At 40.1% G+C, this 21,359-nt stretch overlaps 1 protein-coding gene across 1 annotated transcript in view; it reads left to right on the forward strand.

The window, feature by feature from the left end:
* Window positions 1-21,359, forward strand: part of B4GALT5 (beta-1,4-galactosyltransferase 5) — a 67,808-nt gene that overhangs the window by 34,860 nt on the left and 11,589 nt on the right. Inside the window, exon 2 of the mRNA XM_081034517.1 lies at window positions 14,519-14,653. Coding sequence (XP_080890643.1) covers window positions 14,519-14,653 — 135 coding nt within the window. The remainder of the gene's footprint in view (window positions 1-14,518; window positions 14,654-21,359) is intronic.

The following is a 21,359-nucleotide window of genomic DNA, read 5'->3' on the forward strand; positions in this document are numbered from 1 at the left end:
TACCCCAAATCAAACTTCTCCAACTTTTTATTATGAAAAAATTTAACCTACAGACAAGTTAAAAACACAGTGAACACATTACCCTCCATCTAAATCCAATAATTATTACCATTTTGCTTTATTTATCATAATTCTGGCTTTCTGTTTTTCCTCCTGAGCGATGTAAAATTAAGTTGTAGATAGATATCAAGATATTTAACCTCTAAATACACCAGCATGCACACCCCCTTCCCCAAAATGAGGATATTCTCCTGTATAACCACAACAATTATAACAACTAAGAAAATTAACAGTACTTTCCTAATATCTTATCTAGTCCATATCCAAATTTCCTCAGTGGTGCTCAAAATGTTATGTATAGCCATCCTCCCCCCAAATCACATATTATATTTGTTTGTCTCTTTGGTCTTTTAGTCTACAGCTGCCTTCCCGCCCCTCTTGGCCCCAATTATAGTAACTTTTTGAAGAGTCCAGGCTAGTTGTTTTATAGACCGTCCTACATTCTGGAATTGCCTGGTGTCAGTTTGATGTGTTCCTTAATCCCCTGTATTTTTGTAAACAGGAAGATGGTTCTAAAAGCTTGATTCGATTTTAGGTTAACAGTTTGTATGAAGAATACTCTGAAGGTAATATTGGCTTCTTCCAATGTTAGTGATACCTAGCTGATCCCTTGGTCATGTGGTGCCTGTCTGACCTTTCCATTGTAAATGTGCGTCTTCCCTTTTGCAGTCAAATGATATGGGAAGAGTTTGTTGTTAATGTTCCAGAGCAGTCTTACAAGTTTTGACCACGCATGATGCTTTCCAGCATTCCCTCGTAGAGCAGGTTGGCCATTCTGTTTTCCTTGGACTGGGAGGGTCTTGCATGGCTCAATCAGGTGAGGGTCACTTAGCTGAAGAAAACAAGTTAATGTCGGATCATTCTGGACCAAGTGAAAGCCAAAGTGATCTAATAAATCACAGAAAATGAGTCCAGCATTCTGTATGGCTCACAGGACCCCTTTCTGGGATTATAATTTGATGTTTGCAAAAGACAAGCCATCTGGTCTGGAGGAAGGATTTCATACCCACTGGGGAGACCTTGTTTTGCTAAATGTGTATGCCTTAAAATCAAGATATTTACAAGTGCTTGCTCTGATAGGTTTTGCCTTTCTATGGAAATCATGGCTCTGATTTCATGTGTTTGACAATTTGGATTTTAATATCAGCTAGAATGATACCTCCTGCAAACACTTAAATTTCCAGAATAGATAGCCCTGCTAGTCTGTTGTAATCTTCCAGGCTAACGATACTACGATTATATTATATTATCCCCATAGGACATGGAGACTAATCTCCTTTCCAAAAGAGGAGCAGGAGGGAGACCAGAGAACTGTCTGAAACAATGCTCTGGGATTGTAAGTGAGACGTTTTAATGAGAAGCACCAGAAGATTTAGGATAATTTTGAATCATTTGGGGGTAGATGAAGGTGGAATCCTGGATTGGGGAAATTATTTGTGTGTTGTTAAAAAACAAAATTCAACTGAATACATGTGAAGAGCTAATCGGCCTTATTAGGCAATTGATGGAATGGGGCAGCATCCCATCTAACAATAGGAAGGGCGCTCTGAGGGGCTATGCAAATGGAAGGTTTTTATAGGAAGAAGGGTGGAACAAGGGAACTCTTAACAGAAGAAAAGACATCTTTCTTGGGGGGAGCAGGAAGGGTTATTATACAGATGGCCTGTTTCTGTGGGGGGGATGGAGAGGGCCCACATGACTGATTACTACATTGGTGTTGACCAAAAAATTCCAGACTGGTTAATTAAGGTTATGTTTCTGGGAGAGGTGGAAACTGTAGTTAGGTCAGGTATTAAATCTAGGTTTTGGTATCGTGGGCTTTTAGCGCAGTGATGCCTATGATTTTTCTCTTTGACAGTGTGGAGCAGTGACGAGGGGGGGAACCCTCCTAAGGCAAAGGCTCCGTTGTGGTTTTTCTGCCTCTCCCAATACGAAAATGTATGATCAGTGTTTTAAAACATGAAAAGAAAAAGACCATGTCCTAAGGCGGCATTCTAGAGTGTGTTCATAGATATTAAATAAGTGCTGTGTGAAAAAAGCATTCTCAGTAACTCTGGAAACTTTGAAATTTTGGGTCACTTCAGACAGATTTGGTTACTGCAAGAATTTTCAGTTGGAACAGAGAACCTCTTCATCGTACAAGAGTTTTCTGATAGTCACGGAAATGCGGTATGCTAACAAAAGTGCACATGGCTCGTAACTCTACAGATGACACTGGACATCTGGATGGACAATTTCTAAAATTATCCCGTGCATATATTTTCCTGTGTTTTTCTTTCATAGCAAATGTGATTGACGTACTATATACATTGTTATGCAATACGATTTTCTAAATGAAATAATGATTGTTTAGTTTTCCGTGGTATGACTTTGACTTAACTTTTTCCCCTAATACCTTTGTTGCATATTTCGGTAGGTTCGCAGTTTTGCTTTTATTACTGATATTAAGGTAAACATCCTTGAACATACTTCTTATTTGTCCAGGATGAATTTATTCAGGATGAATACCTGAAAGTGGGATGTTGGATTAAAAAGTATGAACATTTTACTTTGATGTCTATTGTCAGTTGGCCCTCTATGGGTTATGCCAATTTGCATTCCTTTCAACAAGATACGGAGGTACCTGGCTCACATCTTCACCAACATTCTTTATTGTCACTCTTGAATCATTAGACAAGCAACTTGTAGCTTTATTCTGAAATCTTATATTACATATTTGTAAAGGGATAGAAGAAACTTAGTTGGAGAGCACTTCAGAGTTGAAGAAATTCAGCTCTTTGCTGTAGAATTGCATTATTTTAAAGCATCACTAAATGCAGTTTTTCAGCATGGTAAGAGAAGAAGAAAGAAAAGATAAAGAATTAGCCCTTTTGTGACCCAGGTCCACTCTAGGTAGCTCCGCTGTAATTTCCTAACCAGTGGGCATGGAGGAGGACGTGGTTATGGGAATGTGCTTTTCCATATAATTCAGGCACCACTCCCCAGCTTTATCATGAGGGGCTGAAGTGCTGTTGTTCTGGAAAGGAAGGCCACCAGTGTAGGACAGTCACACTCTAATTCTCTGTGGAAAGGAGAAGAGGGAAGGCAGACAGATGTAAATCGGAGATGTTTTTCCAAAATGAAGAGAAGAGAACACAATGAAATTATAATTGTGGGATTTGCTTTTATTACTTTAATTTTTAAATTTAGTTTTAATTATAGTTGACATGCAGTATTACATTAGTTTTGGGTATGCTATATAGTGACTCAACACTTGCATACCTGACAAAGTGGTGAACACAAATCTAGTACCCATCTGTCACCATACACAGTTATTGTCACATTATTGACTCTTGTCTCTATGCTGTACATTACCTCTAATTGTGAGAATTTAAGTCGAGTCTGCAGTCTAGTGATTTTGCAGGATCCAAAGGGAAGGAAGAAGAATCAGAATTTACAGGAGTTTGTGTAATTTCTAAAAACACATTCAATATTAGATAATTTTGTGTTTTGAAAACAGTCAGTGTACACATAAACGAAGGTTTTTATTTGCAAAAGACCGCCTGTGTGTCAGCAATGGTGACTAGGGCTTGATTGAAAAGACTGAGAAAACCACATCCAGTTCAGTAATGTCGTCTTAACAGACCGGGCAGCCAAGGTCCAGAGGGGACCACAGAGGCAGCCAGGGGCAGGACTCAAACCAGTGTTACTGGTCTCCTCAGTCCAGGAATTTCCCCTCCACCTTTTTTCCTCAGGAGGAAGATTTTTATAAACGATTAAGAGTGTGACAGTCTACGCTAGGTGTTTGTCATTGTTTTGTTTATAAGGTTTCATAGCTCTGACTTCTAAAGCTATATGAGATTCTGTCAAATGCATGTGTCACCATCATCTGTTACTTTGTTTTGCTTGAGTTGTTTTCCAAGTTTTTGCTTTTAGAAATAATTAAATAAAATTTTGGGCACAGAATGACCTCATATTTGGGATCATTTATGTGAAATTGCTAGGTCAGAGGGTATGAGCACTTTTGTGACTTTGTGGAATTTGCAGATTGTTGAATTTGCAGATCGTTTTCCCGAAGGGTTATACCAATTTACACTGACACCAGCAGAGTTGCTCAAGTATCAGTTTCACTCTGCTCTTTCCTGGCTTGTAGAATCTTTTCAATTTTGTGCGGTTGCAGAAAAACCAGTATACTTTTAACTTGAGGAAACAAGGCACCTCCAGCAACTGGCCCCAGCATGCTAGTGCTGAGCTGTAATTTGTTAATTTAATCAACAGTATTTATTAGGCATTGTAGACCAAGAAAAGGAAAAGGAAGTCTGTACTCTTAAGGAGGTTATAGCCTGATGGAAGAGACATGCTCAGATTTCTCCGGGTCATGGGTAAGAGTTTTTGTATCAGTTGGGAAAGAGCCAAGCAGACAGTTCTGATCATGGGGGTGGGATGCTGTCAGGAAAAGCTGTGCAAAGAGCTATTAAAGCTTGGTATGCGCAGGTGTCACAGCGCACCTTCATACAGAGATGTATCAGCAGTGGCAGGCGACAGGGTCCTGCCTAGTCCCTGGGACAGAAACGGGGAGAGGTTAGGCCCACACAGTGGGCACAGCCTTCCTCTGGAGTCAGTTCCCGAGAGCAGTGGTGCTGCACTGGTCTGTGTGTCTCGCACGTTACCCCAGTGACATCTGTAGTCACTCTGAGACTTTACCCCTGAGCAGACCAGGCCATGCAGGCATTCAGTGCAAAAGTGCCAGAAAGGTCATTTATAGTTTTCTCTGCCCCGGGGCAGGCTATATGGTGCTAGATTTGGGCATCCTTGTTTGCTGGCCCCTCTCATGAGTGTGTACTTCTGGAGGTTGGTAATTGACCATGCTATTCAGAATTTGGGGGAGCCAAAGCTGATCAGTTAATATCTGTTTGGGTAACGTTTTCATTTCTAATCTTGTGTACCGTTTAATAATTTAACAGATGATAGACTAAAAGGTCAGTGGAAATGTTTATAGGGTAACTCATAGCTGTTAATTTTTACCACTTGTTTTTTTTTTTTTTTAAATAGCTGGTAATAAAAACCAGAGAGGGTAGAAAACGTAACCTATGATCGATTTGGTGGTTTTCTGCTTCAAATGGGAAGGATGAGGAAAGCAAAAAGATTGATCAAATGAAATTTTTACCCCAAAATGATTGTTGGGATTCCTTACTCTCCTACTTAATGTCTCTCCTCCTTCACCCCTAATTCAGTTTTCTTTAAATACTGTCTGTTTGAAAATTATCACACAGTTGTTCCAGAACATTAAAATAGATGTGCCAAAGGGTGTGGATTTATTGTCAAAAAATCCTTGCATCTTAAAAACAAAAAAATAGCAACAGCTTTATTTTCTTTCTTAAACGTGTTACTCTGCTTCCACAACCTTGGATCTTAATGTCTCTCACGGTATAGTGTGACTATCGCCGGGTATCATTTTAAGTGGATCTGAAATGCAAAAATTCCAGGATTCACATGAGGGCTTCAAACTTGTAAAATTTTTGTAAAACTTAATAAAATTTTGGGGACATACCATACTCAATTATGAACATTTGCACCCCTACCGAAGTGTTATATTGGAAGCCAGTCATGTTTAAGATATTAACAGTAAAAATCCAGATAAAAGGAACTTCTGTTTCCCCAAAAATAAGACCTAGCGGGATAATCAGCTCTAATGCCCCTTTTGGAGCAAAAATTAATATAAGACCTGGTATATTATATTATATTATATTATATTACATTAATTATATTACATTATATTATATCTGGTTTAATATTATATAAGACCAGGTCTTATATTAACTTTTGCTCCAAAAGACGCATTAGAGCTGATTGTCCAGCTAGGTCTTATTTTCCGGGAAACACGGTAGTAAGCAAAGTGTGGGAATGGTAGCTGTGCATTCAAGGGATTCCTAGGTGTTGGGAACCTGAGAGATGATAGAACATATTTGTTAAAAACTTGGATTCTGGAGACAAAGACATGTTGTGAAATCTCGACTCCACATAGTCAAGCTACTTACTTAAACCTCAGTCCACTCATCTGTAAAATGAGGGTGATAACCTACCTCTCTGGTTTATTGTGAGGGTGAAACGCGATTAACACGTTCAGGTATTTAGAAAGGCACAGGCTCATGGGGACACAATCAACGTATTACTCTTTACAGAAATCCGCCACTATACGCAGAATGAGTGGATTCATTCTTTACAGAACACCTGTTGTACACAGCAGTGAACACTGATACGCTCTGATTTGGGGGGTAGAGATTAAATATTTTTCAGGTTCTGGTTTTTCTCAGAAAATATTGGTCCAAAAAGGTAGTTCAGGTTTTGCAGGTATTCTAGCATGGCAGAATCAAACTTTAACATTCTTATGACACACATTTCTGTTCTTTGTTTCCCCTAATTTTTGTTGTATCTTATATATGGGAGGAGGGAGAGAGTGAGAACCTTCCTGTTTTCTTGTTTGTTTGATTGCTGCTTTTGTTCCCTTTATATTCTCCCTTTCCTTTATCCTTTATTTTATTTTGAAAGCACAGACCTATGAATGGGGTATAACCTCAAGCCATAGATTTGTTCCAGTGTTTTCCTGGAATGTACTTGAGCCTGTTATAAATCACGTGTTGCGTGGTCTGTAAGGGGTTTTCAGAACAATGCATGGTGTGGGTAAACCCAGGGAAAGAACACCTAGTTTGAGGGCCCACCCTGAACACTAAGCAGCATCTTTGCTGACTGTCAAATGCCTGCCCCGCATCCCAGCTCTTCCTGGCTATGGTTAGTATTCATGGTACCCAGCTTTTTACCCAGCTCTTTACTCCACTGCATCTGCTTGCCCCAAGATTTGGCAAACAGGGAGGGTATTCCTCCTGCTGCTTCATGTAGAGTGAAAATAGTGCCTTTGGTAAGATTTGGACACCCAACTTTTAGTACCCAAATGGAATTCTACATACAGAACCTGTTCAGTCCATCCAAAGAAGTTACTCCCTTTAGGGAGCTTAGGTCTGGTTACTAAAATGCTCAGTACTTTATCTGGAGCCATGAATTGGAATAGAGGTGAGTTTACTGGTTTTGATTAATACCCCTCGTCATCCCACCTGAAATCGGATCCGGGACCATTTCTTCCATGTCAGGCCCCAAGTATAGCACACAAAACCCTTTCTTGATCCCCTGTTTTTCTAGCCGCCTCTCATGTTTTTTTGCCACACTTACCCTTCATTCCAGCCATACCGAAGTGCTTTTAGTTCTTCAAATATGTTTTCTCCCCTTATGCCCTTCACTTCATTTGTGCTTCTCCCTTTCCTATTTCAGAGCTCTTCTTTCAGGACCGTATCCTAGAGTCACCTGTTCCCGAGTAACCTCCTGGGCCCGTCCTCACGTTATGATTTAGTAGTCTTCTCCTGCGCTCCCTTCAAAGATGACTGGGGTACGGGTTTCTGGTCTGGCTCCCCCAGAAAGATAATGGCAAGGACTGTACCTTATTTATAATAGTCTTTTTAGCCATAGAGTAGAGGACAGTTCCTGGCACAGAATAGGCGTGTAATGAATGTTGCACCTGGTTTGTGTTTCCTGTGTTTCTATTTATAAAAATATGTGTGTATAAAATTTTACCTTATTTCTTAAACCATCATCATCAGTAGCTAGCATAAGACACAACACGCACATACACGCTATTGCTTTGCTTCAGGTAAATTTTATTGAAGTATAACATGAAAATGTGCACAAATAAGTGGACACCTTGATGAAGTTTTACAAAATGAATACCCCTATGTAAGCAAGAAATAAAAGATTACCAGAAGCCCCCTTCCAGCCCTCCCCTCTCCTGTGAGGGTACCTATTCTCTTGACTGCCTACACTGTAGATTAGCTGTGCCTTTTTTGAACTTGATGTGGAATTAGACCGTGTGTGCCCTTTGGCCGTTGTTCCACAGGGTGTATGAGAGATTCATAGCGGTTGTTTGTTTATTCTAGTCACTCATTGTGTATAGTATGCCAAGACTCAAATAGACTACAAATTTTTAATCTGTTCTATAGATGGACTTCTAGAGTCCATCTTTTCAGTGTGGGGCTATTTTGAGTGGCTCCTGATATTACAAATAATGTTGCACAAGGTTTTGAATAAACTCCTGCATTATATGAAGGAACATTAAAAAACCAAACAACTTCATGAGGAGTGAGAGTCCCAGAGAACATTTTTTGGGGGAAAAGCTGATCTAGTTGGCAGCTCTGCTCAATTAGTACAAAGGAATTACTGAACTTTTCTTAGGAACAGCTTAGTGCAGTGAGACTGGTTGACTCACATTTTGGGCCCCTCTCGTTAAGGAGTAGGGAGCTAATTAACACAAGAGAAAGGCTTCAGATCCCACATCTGTGCCTCCTTAGGCACAGTTGAATACAGAAGACTCAATTGTTTGTTGTGCCAACTGAGATTTTCACTTATTCACGTTTTTGGTATGTATCTTCCTGTGTCCCAGACACACTGTTCTACCCACCAGGGAGCGGCATAACTGCTTGTCCTCATGCAGCTCACATTCTAGTGAAGAAGATAATAGAAGACAAGACACATAAGAAAATGTGTAGCATGTTAAATAGAAAAATTAAGTAGGGGAGGCAGATGGGGGTGTGTGTGTGTGGGGGCATTTGGGGTAAGACACAGATTTTAAAGAGTGATCAAGAAAGGAATGGCTTTCTTTTTCTACTTCTCTTTTAGCTGACCAAGCCAGATGTAACAAACACTAAGGATTCACATACTTAGGATAAAAAACCATGAACTCTTAAGTGTATAGTCTTGTAATTCTGTCTTTTCCTCTTGTGTTCATTTTATCACATTATTTTGCTCCTGATGCAGAATGTCAGATTTCATTATCTTGTGAGGAATTTTATGAGTCACAGTCATTTATTCATGTGTGTGTTCAAGTGAAAATCATGCTACCTGATTCATACGGATGGGGAGGGTGTCTGGAATGCTACTGCCGACGGGGAGAGTATGTCTTCCTGTTAGAAGACCCAGTACTTTGCTCCCGGAAACTCTCTAGTTGAAGCCACTGCCCGAGGCTGCTTACATTGGAATCTGGCTGGAAAAAACCTGAACGGGGCTTATTTTTCTTAACTGAATTATGGACATAAGGGATCCCTCTATCTAGATGCTGGGGCTGGATTAATTATGATAATTTCTCAGAAAAGTGTAAAAAAGTTATTAGCCTGAATTGGTGGTATTATTTTAGCATTTATCATGCTGCATTATAATTTCTTGTTTGCTTGTGTCAGTTCCTTATTCTGTGTTGTTTTACTCATCCTTCCGTGGCTTAGTACTGGGTATAAAAGCACTCCAGGAAGTAGGTGGCCAGTGGATACCTGTTGACATAATGGAGGATTAACCAGCTGTAAGCCAATTTAATTTTTTTTTTAAGCTGTGGTTCAGCCACTGTCAATTAGAATTATATTATTGGAAAGTACTGTTTTTCAAAGTAAAGCTCATTAAAATGTGGAACCTCACTTCTGTTTTTAACTGAACTGTGTGACTTCTGGAGGACTTCATTTTCTTATCTAAAACAAAAAATCAAGATGATAACCACTTCACAAAGATGTGAATTTTAAATGAGATAATTTAGATTGAAAGCATTGTGTGTATGCAGGTACACTTCCTAGTTTGGACCAGAGCCGTGGGCTAAATTCAGTTACAAGACTTACAATCAGGACTCTTGTGAGGTGCTGCAGCTGGATCTATATGACCAATTGCGTGAGCACAGAAGGGGAGCTTTGCAGCAACATACCTAAAACGATTGAGGATTTTGCCTCCAGCAAGCTTAATATGAATCAGTAATATGGTGTGACTGTTTTCCCGAAACATTCATTATCAATTGATTAATTATCATTAATTACCTTCTGTGTAACAGAAGTTTTAAATTCTATTATGGTGTTTCCTTGAAAATAGGACCTAGCCCAACAATCAGCTCTAATGCGTATTTTGGAGCAAAAATTAATATAAGACCCAGTCTTATTTTGCTATATTACTTATTTTACTATAAGACCGGGTCTTATCTTATATATGAGACCCGGTCTTATATTAATTTTTGCTCCAAAATATGCATTAGAGCTGATTGTCTGGCTAGGTCTTATTTTCGGGGAAACAGTAACAGAAATAACCAAAACAGTTTCCCAAAGTGAGTTCTGCAGAGAATCACTTGATGTTACTATTGGGTTGGTGTAAAAGTAATTGCTGTTTAACAGGTTAAAAATAATTGCAGGGCCGGCCCGGTGACTCAGGCGGTTAGAGCTCCATGCTCCTAACTCCCAAGACTGCCGGTTCGATTCCCACGTGGGCCAGTGGGCTCTCAACCACAAGGTTGCTAGTTCAATTCCTCGAGTCCTGCAAGGGATGCTGGGCAGCGCCCCCTGCAACTAGCAACGGCAACTCGACCTGGAGCTGAGCTGCGCCCTCCACAACTAAGATTGAAAGGACAGCAACTTGACTTGGAAAAAAGTCCTGGGGAGTACACACTGTTCCCCAATAAAGTCCTGTTCCCCTTCCCCAATAAAATCTTAAAAAAATAATAACAATAATTGCAAAAACCACAATTACTTTTACACCAATCTAATAGTTATTATGGGGGTGGGGGTTTGGGAAATGGTGGATTGAATAATTGAAACTTTCTGTTGGAGAATTTCTGTGGTCTTGACTTATTGTGAGTTGTGGATCTCCAAGAGGGCTTGACAGCATTTCCGTCACAGATGGAACAGGGCTGCTGGTAGTTCTGCTTGTTTCTGGACCCAGACTACGCGGACCACTCAGTCAGCATGGGCTCTGCCCTTCAAGGGGAGACTACAGGACCAGTATCCAAAGAAGAGCAGCCAGGATGCGGAGGGAAGTTATGTTGACACCATGGGAGGGGCACACACAGGAAGTGGGGTGTGGGGAGCGGTGAGGGTGGGGTAGTGGTGAAGGTGATTGGGTGGGTGTGAAGAAGATGGAAATTTCCCGTCTTCTAATATCTAAAGTGTGGGAAAGGGATTTGACTGTTCTTACAAAAGGCAGAACTCATTCGTTTACCCAACCAGTACGTAAAAATGACTGGGAAACATTTTGGACTCAACCCAAAATAGGATTTTCTTTGAAGATGGCCTATTTCACAAGCCGACTCTCTTCTTAGAAGGCATACTTTTTGGTTGGTGTGAAAGCATTAGATGGTTATGAAAAGTGTTTTTTTAAATCCCATCTAATCTCTAGTCTATAAGCATGTGATTGTTTTCTTTTGTTTGGTAAAATTTATTTCCTCAGCTTTTTATTTTTTCAGTACTGTGTTAATTCCTGTGGGTAATTAGAAAAAGCATTAATAATAGGTGGTTTATGTAAATTTGTTAGTTGAATGACAAGACTGACACATGAGACAGTTGTTAGCAAACTAAAACAAAATATAAACAAAAGACTCATGTTTTATACCAGTAGCACAGAGATTCGAGAAGGGGGAGACTGGAAAAGTATGTAAACTGGATTTGAAGGATTACTAAGGTTTTCATGGCAGAAAGGAAAACAGAAGCACTGCAGGTCAGCAGAAGCCCAAGGATGAAAGCACTTTAGAAGGTTTATGAGCAAGTGTACTGTGGATAAATCTGTAATTAAGAAAGATCCATAGGGTGGCTTTGTGTAGACAGGGGTGTCCAAACTTTTTTCAACGTTTTTTTTACCAAGGGCCATATGTGGTAAAATACACAAACAGCCGGGCCACTCGCTTGAGGTGAAGTACGTATTGCCTTGCTTGGTTTATTTAAATAAACTAAATATATTTTTGGAATTTGCTGCGGGCCAATTAAAAATCGATTGCGGGCCGCAGTTGGCCCGCGGGCCACAGTTTGGACACCCCTGGTGTAGGAGATAAAGATTTGTGAGCTATCTCCTTACGAGTAATCATTTAAGCCATGGGGGTGCTCGAAATCTTTGAGGGAGAGATTGTGGCTAAAACATGGATGAACGAGGTCTTAAAGCTTAGTGGTTAGAGCATAAGTAGGCCCTCTGTTGACCTTGGTGAAGCTCCATGGAGAAACCTGAAGCCTCTAGAAGTTGACTGTAAATTGGATGGTATTACTTGCCTCTTACTTGCCTGTAAAGATAATTATGAGGATTAAATGAGATAAAGAATTACGCAATTAAGTGCTCAATAAATGTTATTATTATTCATTATATAGCTAAAGTTGCCTAAAGCAGTGGTTCTGGAAATGTGGGCCTTAGACAAACCCCGTTGGTATCACCTATAAGCTTGTTACAAGTGCAGAATTCTTCCCCCTCTCAGACAGTCGAGTCTGTGAGGGTGGGGCCTGGGAATGTAAAAAGCTCTTCAGGCAATAGACATGGGAAAGTTGGAGAACTGCCCTAGAGGAATCTCTACAGGGGGATTCAGACTAAGAAAGGGAGAGAATTTTAAAGAGGAGCTTAATTACGCTGTCCTTTGCAGTGTGGAAGATAAAAAGTACAGAGAAGATTGTGAAATGTGTGGGGAAGTGGGTAGTGTATTTTTGACAGTGCCTAACAGCTTTACACCCAATGTTTACTAAGTAGTTGTCTTTATATTGTTGAAGACAACTGGTTTATTAATGTGTTAGAGTAGGAAGGACGATTTCAGGGCAGTTATATGTAATATACACACACACACACACACACAATGTACACATTATGTAGCCCAAATGATTAAAAAAATACTACAGAACCACTTTAGAAATCTGATACTGGGTGAAGTTTAAATCTCATGTTTAACAGGACTACCTACCAATTGTGACCCGACACCAAGTTATCTTCTGTAAATAGAAAATGAGATTTAACTCTTGTTTTCAGAGGCTTCACAGAATTACCCTTTTTTAAGGATTTTGAAGCTATCTTTTTCCGTAGCTTTTTCCAGCTGCAGAGAATAAACACTCTCTGATGTATTCTCTTCGGAGCAGAAGTTAAGGTGTGGTTGTTTTGTAGTCCATGCAAGACCGAATTTGAAACTGTTACCACCTCATTTCTGAAAGCATTCTGCACATTGACTGCTTTTGTTTATTATTTTATGGCTCGGGATATACCTTAGAGATGATTTGGAACCTTTTGAAAGATTTTGTGTCCCTATTTAATTTGGGCCACCGGCAGTTTTCAGTATTGAGACTTGAGCCAGTTGGCTTGTCCCCATCTTCACCCCCATCACCAGTACAAGCACCAAACATAATAGTTTGAAATTAAGTAAATTGACTTCTAAGTTTCATCTACTTAGTCGTCATTTACTGCCCCTTTTGTACAGGACATTGTGATAATAATGATGAAATAGTGTCAACAAAGTATGTCTTGTTCAAGAGCCAGGACAGCTGAGGCCGTGTGTATTGTCTGCATGAGGCCCAGGCTCTCCACTGAGGACCTGCCCGGGGTCTGGTTGGAGGTCAGTCAAGCGTTCTAACACCTACCAGAGTTTAGGTTTGTAAATGTACCACCCGTATAAGACAGCCCCATTTCACAGTGGTGAGGGGGAAGTGGGTACATTAGCATGGCTGTTCTTAAACCTTACAATGCCTTGAACATGATGGCATAGTATTTGAGATTGCAAATAGAATACAGGAATTATGTTCCCTCGTATTTGTGATCTCCTAGTTTCATTATCATAGACTTCAAGAAAACCCAGTGGAGGTCACTCTCCAAAATGACAATGATTGGGCAATTAATCTGAATTATCACTAGTTAAGAGTATGGTTTTTGTTCTGTTGTTTTTTTGAAGATGTAATTGAGTTATAACATACTAGTTTTAGGTATACAACATTGTGATTTGATATTTGTACACATTGCAAAGGCAGTATGTTTTAATTGACGCTTGGACCAAACCCCTGCTTTTTTCCCATTGCTTTTGACTTTGGGGCTGAGGTAGGTGAGTAGTGAGTACTGCTGACATTCTTTCATTATTTTCTGTTTCTCTCCAAATACCCCCAGAGAAAAGTAGCTGCAGTCTTAGAGACCACTTTCAACACCTAGATCTAAGTGTTTCCAGTAGGCAAAGCAGTCAGTGGTTTCCACTCTCTGCGGATAGCCATCAAGTGTTAAGAAGGTGAATTAAAGAGAGCAGAGATCTTTTTAAAAATAAAAGTCTTTAAAAATAAAAGTTTCATAAAAGTCCTTCTGATTGTCACAGTGCTAGAATACAGATTGGGTATTTGAAGACCTGGTGGAATACAATTTTTTAAAAATATGGTTTTTCTAAAACTGCTAAACATTGACAGAAATTGCCCTAAGTCCTACCAGCTACTCAAAAAATGCTGGTGTCCTAAAAACATTGAACCCAGTATGGAAAATAGAGTTAAGGCATTTGTTGGGTTTTAGACCTGAAACGGATTTAAAAAAAAAAGAAAGAAAGAAGAGAAACCCATTGTTGTGTGTGTATGTGGTTTTTATTTGTTTTTTCTTAACGGTTGCCTTGAAGTCACCTCTTTTTTCCCCTCCCTTCTGTTCTCTGCAGTGAACACCTACCTCTTCATGATGCAAGCTCAAGGCATTCTGATCCGGGACAACATGCGGACAATAGGAGCTCAGGTTTATGAGCAGGTGGTTCGGAGCGCTTATGCCAAGAGGAATAGCAGCCTGAATGACTCAGGTATGTTTTTGGCAAAAAGGTGGTCTGCTTAGAATGTCTCCTCCCAGGAGAGGGAAATTGGGTTCGCATAATTGTTTTTGATGGAACAGAGTGCATTGTAAAAGAGGAAAAGTTTGGCTGAATTTCACCTTCCTACTAAAAAAGAAGCTCTTGCAAAACAAATCCTTGTTTGTTTTGCTAACAGTACATTAAGGGTGGTGAGATGATTCCATTTTTGCTCCTAATGCTTTCCAGAGAGGAGGGGGCAAGAGTATCTTTCAAGATCCCTTTTTTTCAGTGTAGTTGCCCACGGTAGGCAGAATAGGTTAAGCATATATTTAGTATACCAGCAAAACAGAAACACCAAAAGCTGTTTCTGGAAATAATTTCAAAAAAATGTATCCATGCAGCCATCTAGGCAAACAGAACTTTATTGGACTTCCTTACACTTATTTGATGGCTTCACATTGTTTCCTGAGTTACACATGGTAGTGATGGTGGTGGTCCCTATTGCTTTCAAAGCTCACGTGGCCCTGGTTGCCTGCCACACGGGAAGAGTTGCTCCAGCTCTGTTCTTCCTATTGGACTCCTCTTGAATTTGATCCACCCAGTAGGACTCTGTTTATGAATGCTTTAATTGATACTTACCAATAATCATCATGTAATCCAGGAGAGTTTCCACAAATTGAAAAAGTGACTTCTGGAAGAAAAGGTTAATAGTTCACCGGGTTTACCTTTCCCAGTCATGTGTAGTTTTCATCCGGAGGTTTAATTCCAGCTCCGTGGCTGAGTCTGGTGATCAGATTCATTCAGCCTTGAAGAAAGCTTTGCAGACTATTCGGGTTGAACATTACAGTGAGGAACAGGAGAGTGAACTTTTTCTGCCTCAGTCTCTGCAGCTTCTAGCTGTTACCTTCCTAAGCACTAATTACATATAAAGAGGAAAAAAGAACACAGAGGTTAGATGGCTTTCCTAACAGTATACTGTAAGGACTTGTTCCTAAACACGGTTTTAATATTTTTTGTAAAAGACTATTTACATGGGCTTTTCTTTACCTTTGAGAGAAGGCTCTTTTTTATGTCTCTCTTTAACTCTTCCAAAAATTGAACATAGGAAGTATTTCCAGATGGTTAAATGGGACTGTCGTGTGGCTTGTCCAGTCTAGCCAGGGATGGTTTTCATGTAAAAAATAGATTCTGACACTTCATTTTGCTAAGCATTCATGATTTACCTCTTATCTCTTTAACTAAGGAGTAATGTGCGTTCCTATGGCTTCTTACTTGATTTCAGTCAAGCATAGTATTATAAAGTATGTGTATTTTAAAAAATATTCTTTCCTCCAAATCAGTCCACTCTTCCTCTGTCGTGAGTTCTAAGGTAGTCTGCAGCTCAATGTAGAACGTGAAATTGCTGTGTGGACATTGCAGATAAGAATTACTCTGTGGTGCTTGGGATCTCAGGAGAAAGCATCACCTCTCGAAGGGAAGTTAAATCTGTAAAGGAATCGCCCACATCCTAAGTTATCAGTCTGTCCTGCTGGCCAGTTTAGCAACAACGAAGGACTATAGTTGGCAAACGGAAAAACTTTGGTGCTTCCTTCTTGTTTGCGAGGAGCGAGTGATTGACTTTTCAGAGCTTTTGAGCCAAACTGCGGTCTCAGGACAAATTGAGCTCTGACCCATACCTAGAAGAGGAATCCCTGTAGTTACAGAAGTCATGCGAAAAAGCTGAGCACATTTTTGTTTCCTGATTCATCATGTGTGGCATTAGGTTTTGCAAATGAGCCCCACACACTTGGTCTCACTTGACGCGAACATGGCTCAGTCAGGTGGGCGGAATTTTATGTTACTCCCATTTTCCACATGTCGTACAAAATCAGCTTGGGGGTGTTGGAGTGCCGTGGGCATGTGCCTTTCCCTAGAGCCTGCCCCAGACCTGCTGTAAGGTGTGTGGTGAAACTAGGGAGTCCTTTGACGGCCATTCCAGAGCTCTTGGCCCTGTATCACTCTGGATAAAGAGACTTTTGTGCTGTCATGACATTTATCCAGTTCAAGTGTTCATGCCTCTCCAAGGTTACATAATGCTAGGACTTCTGTCTGGGCATTAGGCGAGGTAGTCTGTTCTCTCTCAGAAGGTAGAGGGACGCCTAGCAGGACTGCACCACTGGCTAGACTTGCAACACAGGATCTCACTAATTCCCTGAGGGGTATTTGTCTTTGAAAACTCTGCACAGACGTGACTTGCACCCTTAGAAGGCATATCCAGGGAGCCATTATTTGACTTTGCACGTGTTTATTCTCAAATTACCATACACCAAAATAATCCTTCCCAGCATCCCTCTGGTTGGAATAATCATCTGTTTTGTGCTGAATGTGTCTATGTTCCTTATAAAATAGAAGTCTTGCTGTTAAGGGCTGTGTTATACTAGACACTTGACGTGCACTACCGCATGGAATCCTCAGAGGAACTCAGTACGGTAACTACTGTGTTCCCCCATTTTAGGGGTGCAGGGGTCAAAGCTCACAGGAGTGACAGCAGTGGCGTTGGGATTTGCTGACCTCTGGGTCCCAGCAGTGCCCTCGTGGCCACTGTCATCTTTGTATCCCCGGTACCTTGTCCACTGCCTGGCACGTAGGGGGCACTCGGTAAATGATTTCCGAGCACGTGAGTTGATCGATTTAACACGAAAACACATTTCAAGTGTTGTAACCTAATTCTGAGATTACCATCTTGGTTGGCTTCTGTGGGTTTTGTGGTGTGTTTTTTGTGGTAGGTTTTTAAATTTTTTACTTTTTTCAATTCCTTTTTTTACATTTTATTTATTTTGACATTCCGTATCATTTTATATTAATTTCAGGTGTACAGCATAGTGATTAGACGTTTGTATAATTTAAGAGGTGATCCCCCTGACTAGTCCAGTACCCACCTGGCACTACTATACGTAGTTATTGCCATATTATTATTGACTATATTCTCTATGTTTTACTTTACGTCCCATAGCTTCTGTGTTATTGGCACATCTTTAGCGAGTAAGTATTCAAGAAGAAATATCATTTCATTGGAAGTGAAAACGTACCGTTTTTATTTATTTCAAAGCAGTTCTTTCTTTGCCTAGCACAGAAGCGGGTATCCGGGCCCAGAGCTGCTGGCGTAGCCAGATGACTGGCACTGCTGCCTGGCCATGCCCACCAAGAGCACTGTGGGCTTGATTTCAGCAGCCTGGACTGAGGTTTCGCTGCCCCACCCTGGAAGTCGTGCTGTGGCACCCACCCACATTCAAAGGTCTCCATTAGGCCAAGTGTGGCTAAAAGGCTTAGTGTGACATTTCAGGAGTGCTGGTTTTCTTTATGCTTGAAAGCTAACGTGGTGATTGTCCAGTAAGAATATTCTTTGGGGGAATCAAGACTGAGCCTGGAAATAAGCCTGAAGTAATGACCTGGAGAAGCTTTTTATTGTCCCTGAAAGCCATTGATATACGAGTTCTTGAATCCTGCAAAACTTCCTAGGGGGGAAACGCTCAAAAGAATATTGACAGCAGAAGAGAATTCATTTGGTTCATCCACTTAAGCCATTTAGTTTTATAGATGAGATGAGGAGTTGGATGGCCTAGCGTTTCTCATTCTTAAATATAAATTTCCAGGTGGCATTCTGTCTAGCAACTTTTAACCGAAAGGAGATTTTTTACTTTTCTACACACACATGCACACACGTGTACACAAACCTCCCATACTTATGGTCCCAATCTCCTCATTGCCCACATCCCTCAAAAAAGGTCTGTTGCCACAGACAAATAAAATTAATAAAGCCATTATCAGTGCGCTAGGTAATACATTCAGTGAGACAGATACAGCCTTTTTGCCTCTGGTTTTTAGATGCTCAGTCCATGGTCTTCCTTATGTCTGCTGCCCCGCAGGTAATCCTCCCTCAGCACGCTCACTCTTAATGAACGCTAATTCTTTCCATTTCATAGATGCTTGTCCCATGACATCTTTCTAGTATATATACATTTCCACATTTTTTTAAGCAGAGAGGCAAATGTTTGGTTTTTTTTCTCAAATGGGAGGAAAAAGTGGTGATTCTTCCTGGATTCTGTTTGTCAGCACTTTCCAAACCCTCCTCAGCTAGGTTTGGTAATGAAGGGAGAAAGCAGATTTTTGTCTCCATCGCGTATTGGGGTAGCCATGGCAACCATGACTGCACATTGGAATCCCCCTGCAGTGGGGTGGGGGCGCTTAAAAAAATACTGGTGCCTGTTTCCTGTCCCCAGAGGTTCTTATTTAATTGGTCTGCGGCATAGTCTGGACATTAGGGTCTTTAAAAGCTTCCTAGATAATTCTAATGTGCAACCAAAGCTGCTGGACCACTGGTGTAGAGCAAAGTTGAATGAACATGCCATTGGAATCTGTACGTAGGAAGAATGTCCTACTTTATCAATGTAAAAACAGCTGCGTTCTTTGCCCTTAGACCTTTCTTGCTGGAAGAATATGTCCTGATTTAAAATAGATTAGATTTAAATGGAAAAGCAAAACTGTGGCGGTAAGACATTCATTAAGCTTTTTTCTTTTTTCTCTCAGCAGTTCCCTCATTGAATAGATACCTGCTTTAGAAGAGTAGGAAATCGATGTTTGGAGTGTAATTCTCCAATTTTTAGGGAGCTGGAGAGGGGACGTCGGGCCCCACAATAAGCAGGCAGTCCTATCAGATCATGAGCAATTGATTCCCTCTGCCTCTTGCATTACTTTAGAAAGTTTCTACTGCTGGTGAGAAAGTAGATGTTATTTAAATTTTTACGTAAAGAACTTAGAAATGAGGAAATTAGGGCTTTGCAGGGGTTTTTCCCCAAGATGTAGGGCAAGATTATTATCCTCTTGACTTCCACTTAGGAGTTGTATGTTTGAAGGTTTTGGTTTTTTTTTTTTAAAAAAAAACGACCTTATTAATTTAGTAATCAGAAGAATTAGATGAGTGTTTTGTTTTTTATCTTGTTTTGTTCCATGTTAGTTGCTACGAGGCTTATTATACTAGTGTTTGAAGGAAGTAGAAAGGAATTTATGTGTCTTCAAACCCCCAAAAGTAGGATTATTAAGGTTAGAAAGTGACTTGTCTCCTCTCCTACATGTTTCTTTTTACTTCATATTTCCCATTTAGGTCGTAGCTCTAAGGCTTGGATCTGTCATATAATAATTCATATAAAACAGAATTATTATAATTCTGTTTTTGTTGATTTACTTATGAAAATGGTTATTATAATACCTCTGGGAATTTCTTTGCCTTCTAGACAAATGTAATTACTGTGATGCTGTCCCTAGCCAGCTCCTTTCTCCAAACATGTTCACATCACAAACATAAACAGTTTTTACAAATGAAAATTTTTAATTTTTTTTGTTAAAGAGGATCATAGTGTGTGTGTGTGTGTGTGTGTGTGTGTGTGTGTGTGTTGAAGAAGCAAAATCAGAATCTTCCAGAATAATGGTTAGTATTGAAGGTTCTTGACATAGCTTTTTGAAGTATTAATATCTCAGAAAAGGCGCAACTTTGGACAGGTTTCCATGTTGAACTGAGGGCTTTGGGCTAATTTCTGTGTAAATGTAATTTCACCTTTAGGGTTCCTGCTGACTTGGTTTATGTTTTTGTATAAAATGTAGGCTTAGTGTTTTTCGGGAAAGTGACCACTGAAAAGGACAGAAGGAGTTCTTTTTGTTTTCTCTCCTGTTAAGAGACTGTTCAGTGGTTACCAGAGGGCAAGGGGGAAGGGGGTGGTAGAAGAGGGTAAAAGGGGACAAATAGATGGTGATGGAAGGAGAAGTGACTCTATGTGATGAACACACAATGTGATATATAGATGACATATTATAGAATTGTACACTTGAAACCTATGTAATTTTACTAACCATTGTCACCCCAATAAATTTAATTTTAAAAAAAGTAAAAAAATAAAAATCTGAGGCAGTTGGGCATAAGGGGGATAACACAGAAAAAGGTGATCTGAGAAAATGAAAAAATAATAATAAAAGCAAAGCAAAACAAAAGAGACCATTAAAATTCTCTTCAAGTTGCCTCTCATTGAGGTTTGTCTTATGAGTACTTGTAGAGTAGGCAGCCATGAGCCGGTGAAGGGATTCACTGTATTAGCAGTTTGATTCTCAGAAACCCTCTCATAATACCTTTTAAAAAATATGTAAATTGAAGATTGTGGGATTACAGGTTGCAAAATGAATCTGAATAGGAAGTTTTAATTCTCATAGAATCAGCATGAATCCAAAAGGATTGGTGAGAGAGATTTTAATACTCTGAAAAAACAGTGCAGTATAATGGAAAAATCTCTAACCCAGAGTTTAGTCAGATCTTTGTCAAGTACAGGCAAGTCTCCTTGTATAAATTGTATATATGGTGCTTCAGTTTCCTTATCTGTTAAAAAAATAAGAGGTTGGAGGAGCGCTCTTCATACAGTCCCCTAAGAAAAAGTCATCTGCTTCACACTCTTAAAACACCACTAAATGACAGTAAAGAGATATGTGTGTGTGTGTGTGTGTGTGTGTGTGCGCGCGCGCGCGCGCACGCACGCGTAAGAATGAGGATTTTTGGAAGTTGGAAAACAGATGGTCCTGGTAAAGAACTTAACAGACCCACAAAAACTGCTAGTGTGGCAGCAAGAAAAGCCATCAACCATTCTAGTTTATACCCCGGAAGCCCCCAGAAGCTCAGGAATTAGTAATATCAGGTACT

Source organism: Rhinolophus hipposideros (assembly GCF_964194185.1).
Source record: "Rhinolophus hipposideros genome assembly, chromosome: 22".
In the NCBI taxonomy this organism is placed as follows: domain Eukaryota; kingdom Metazoa; phylum Chordata; class Mammalia; order Chiroptera; family Rhinolophidae; genus Rhinolophus; species Rhinolophus hipposideros.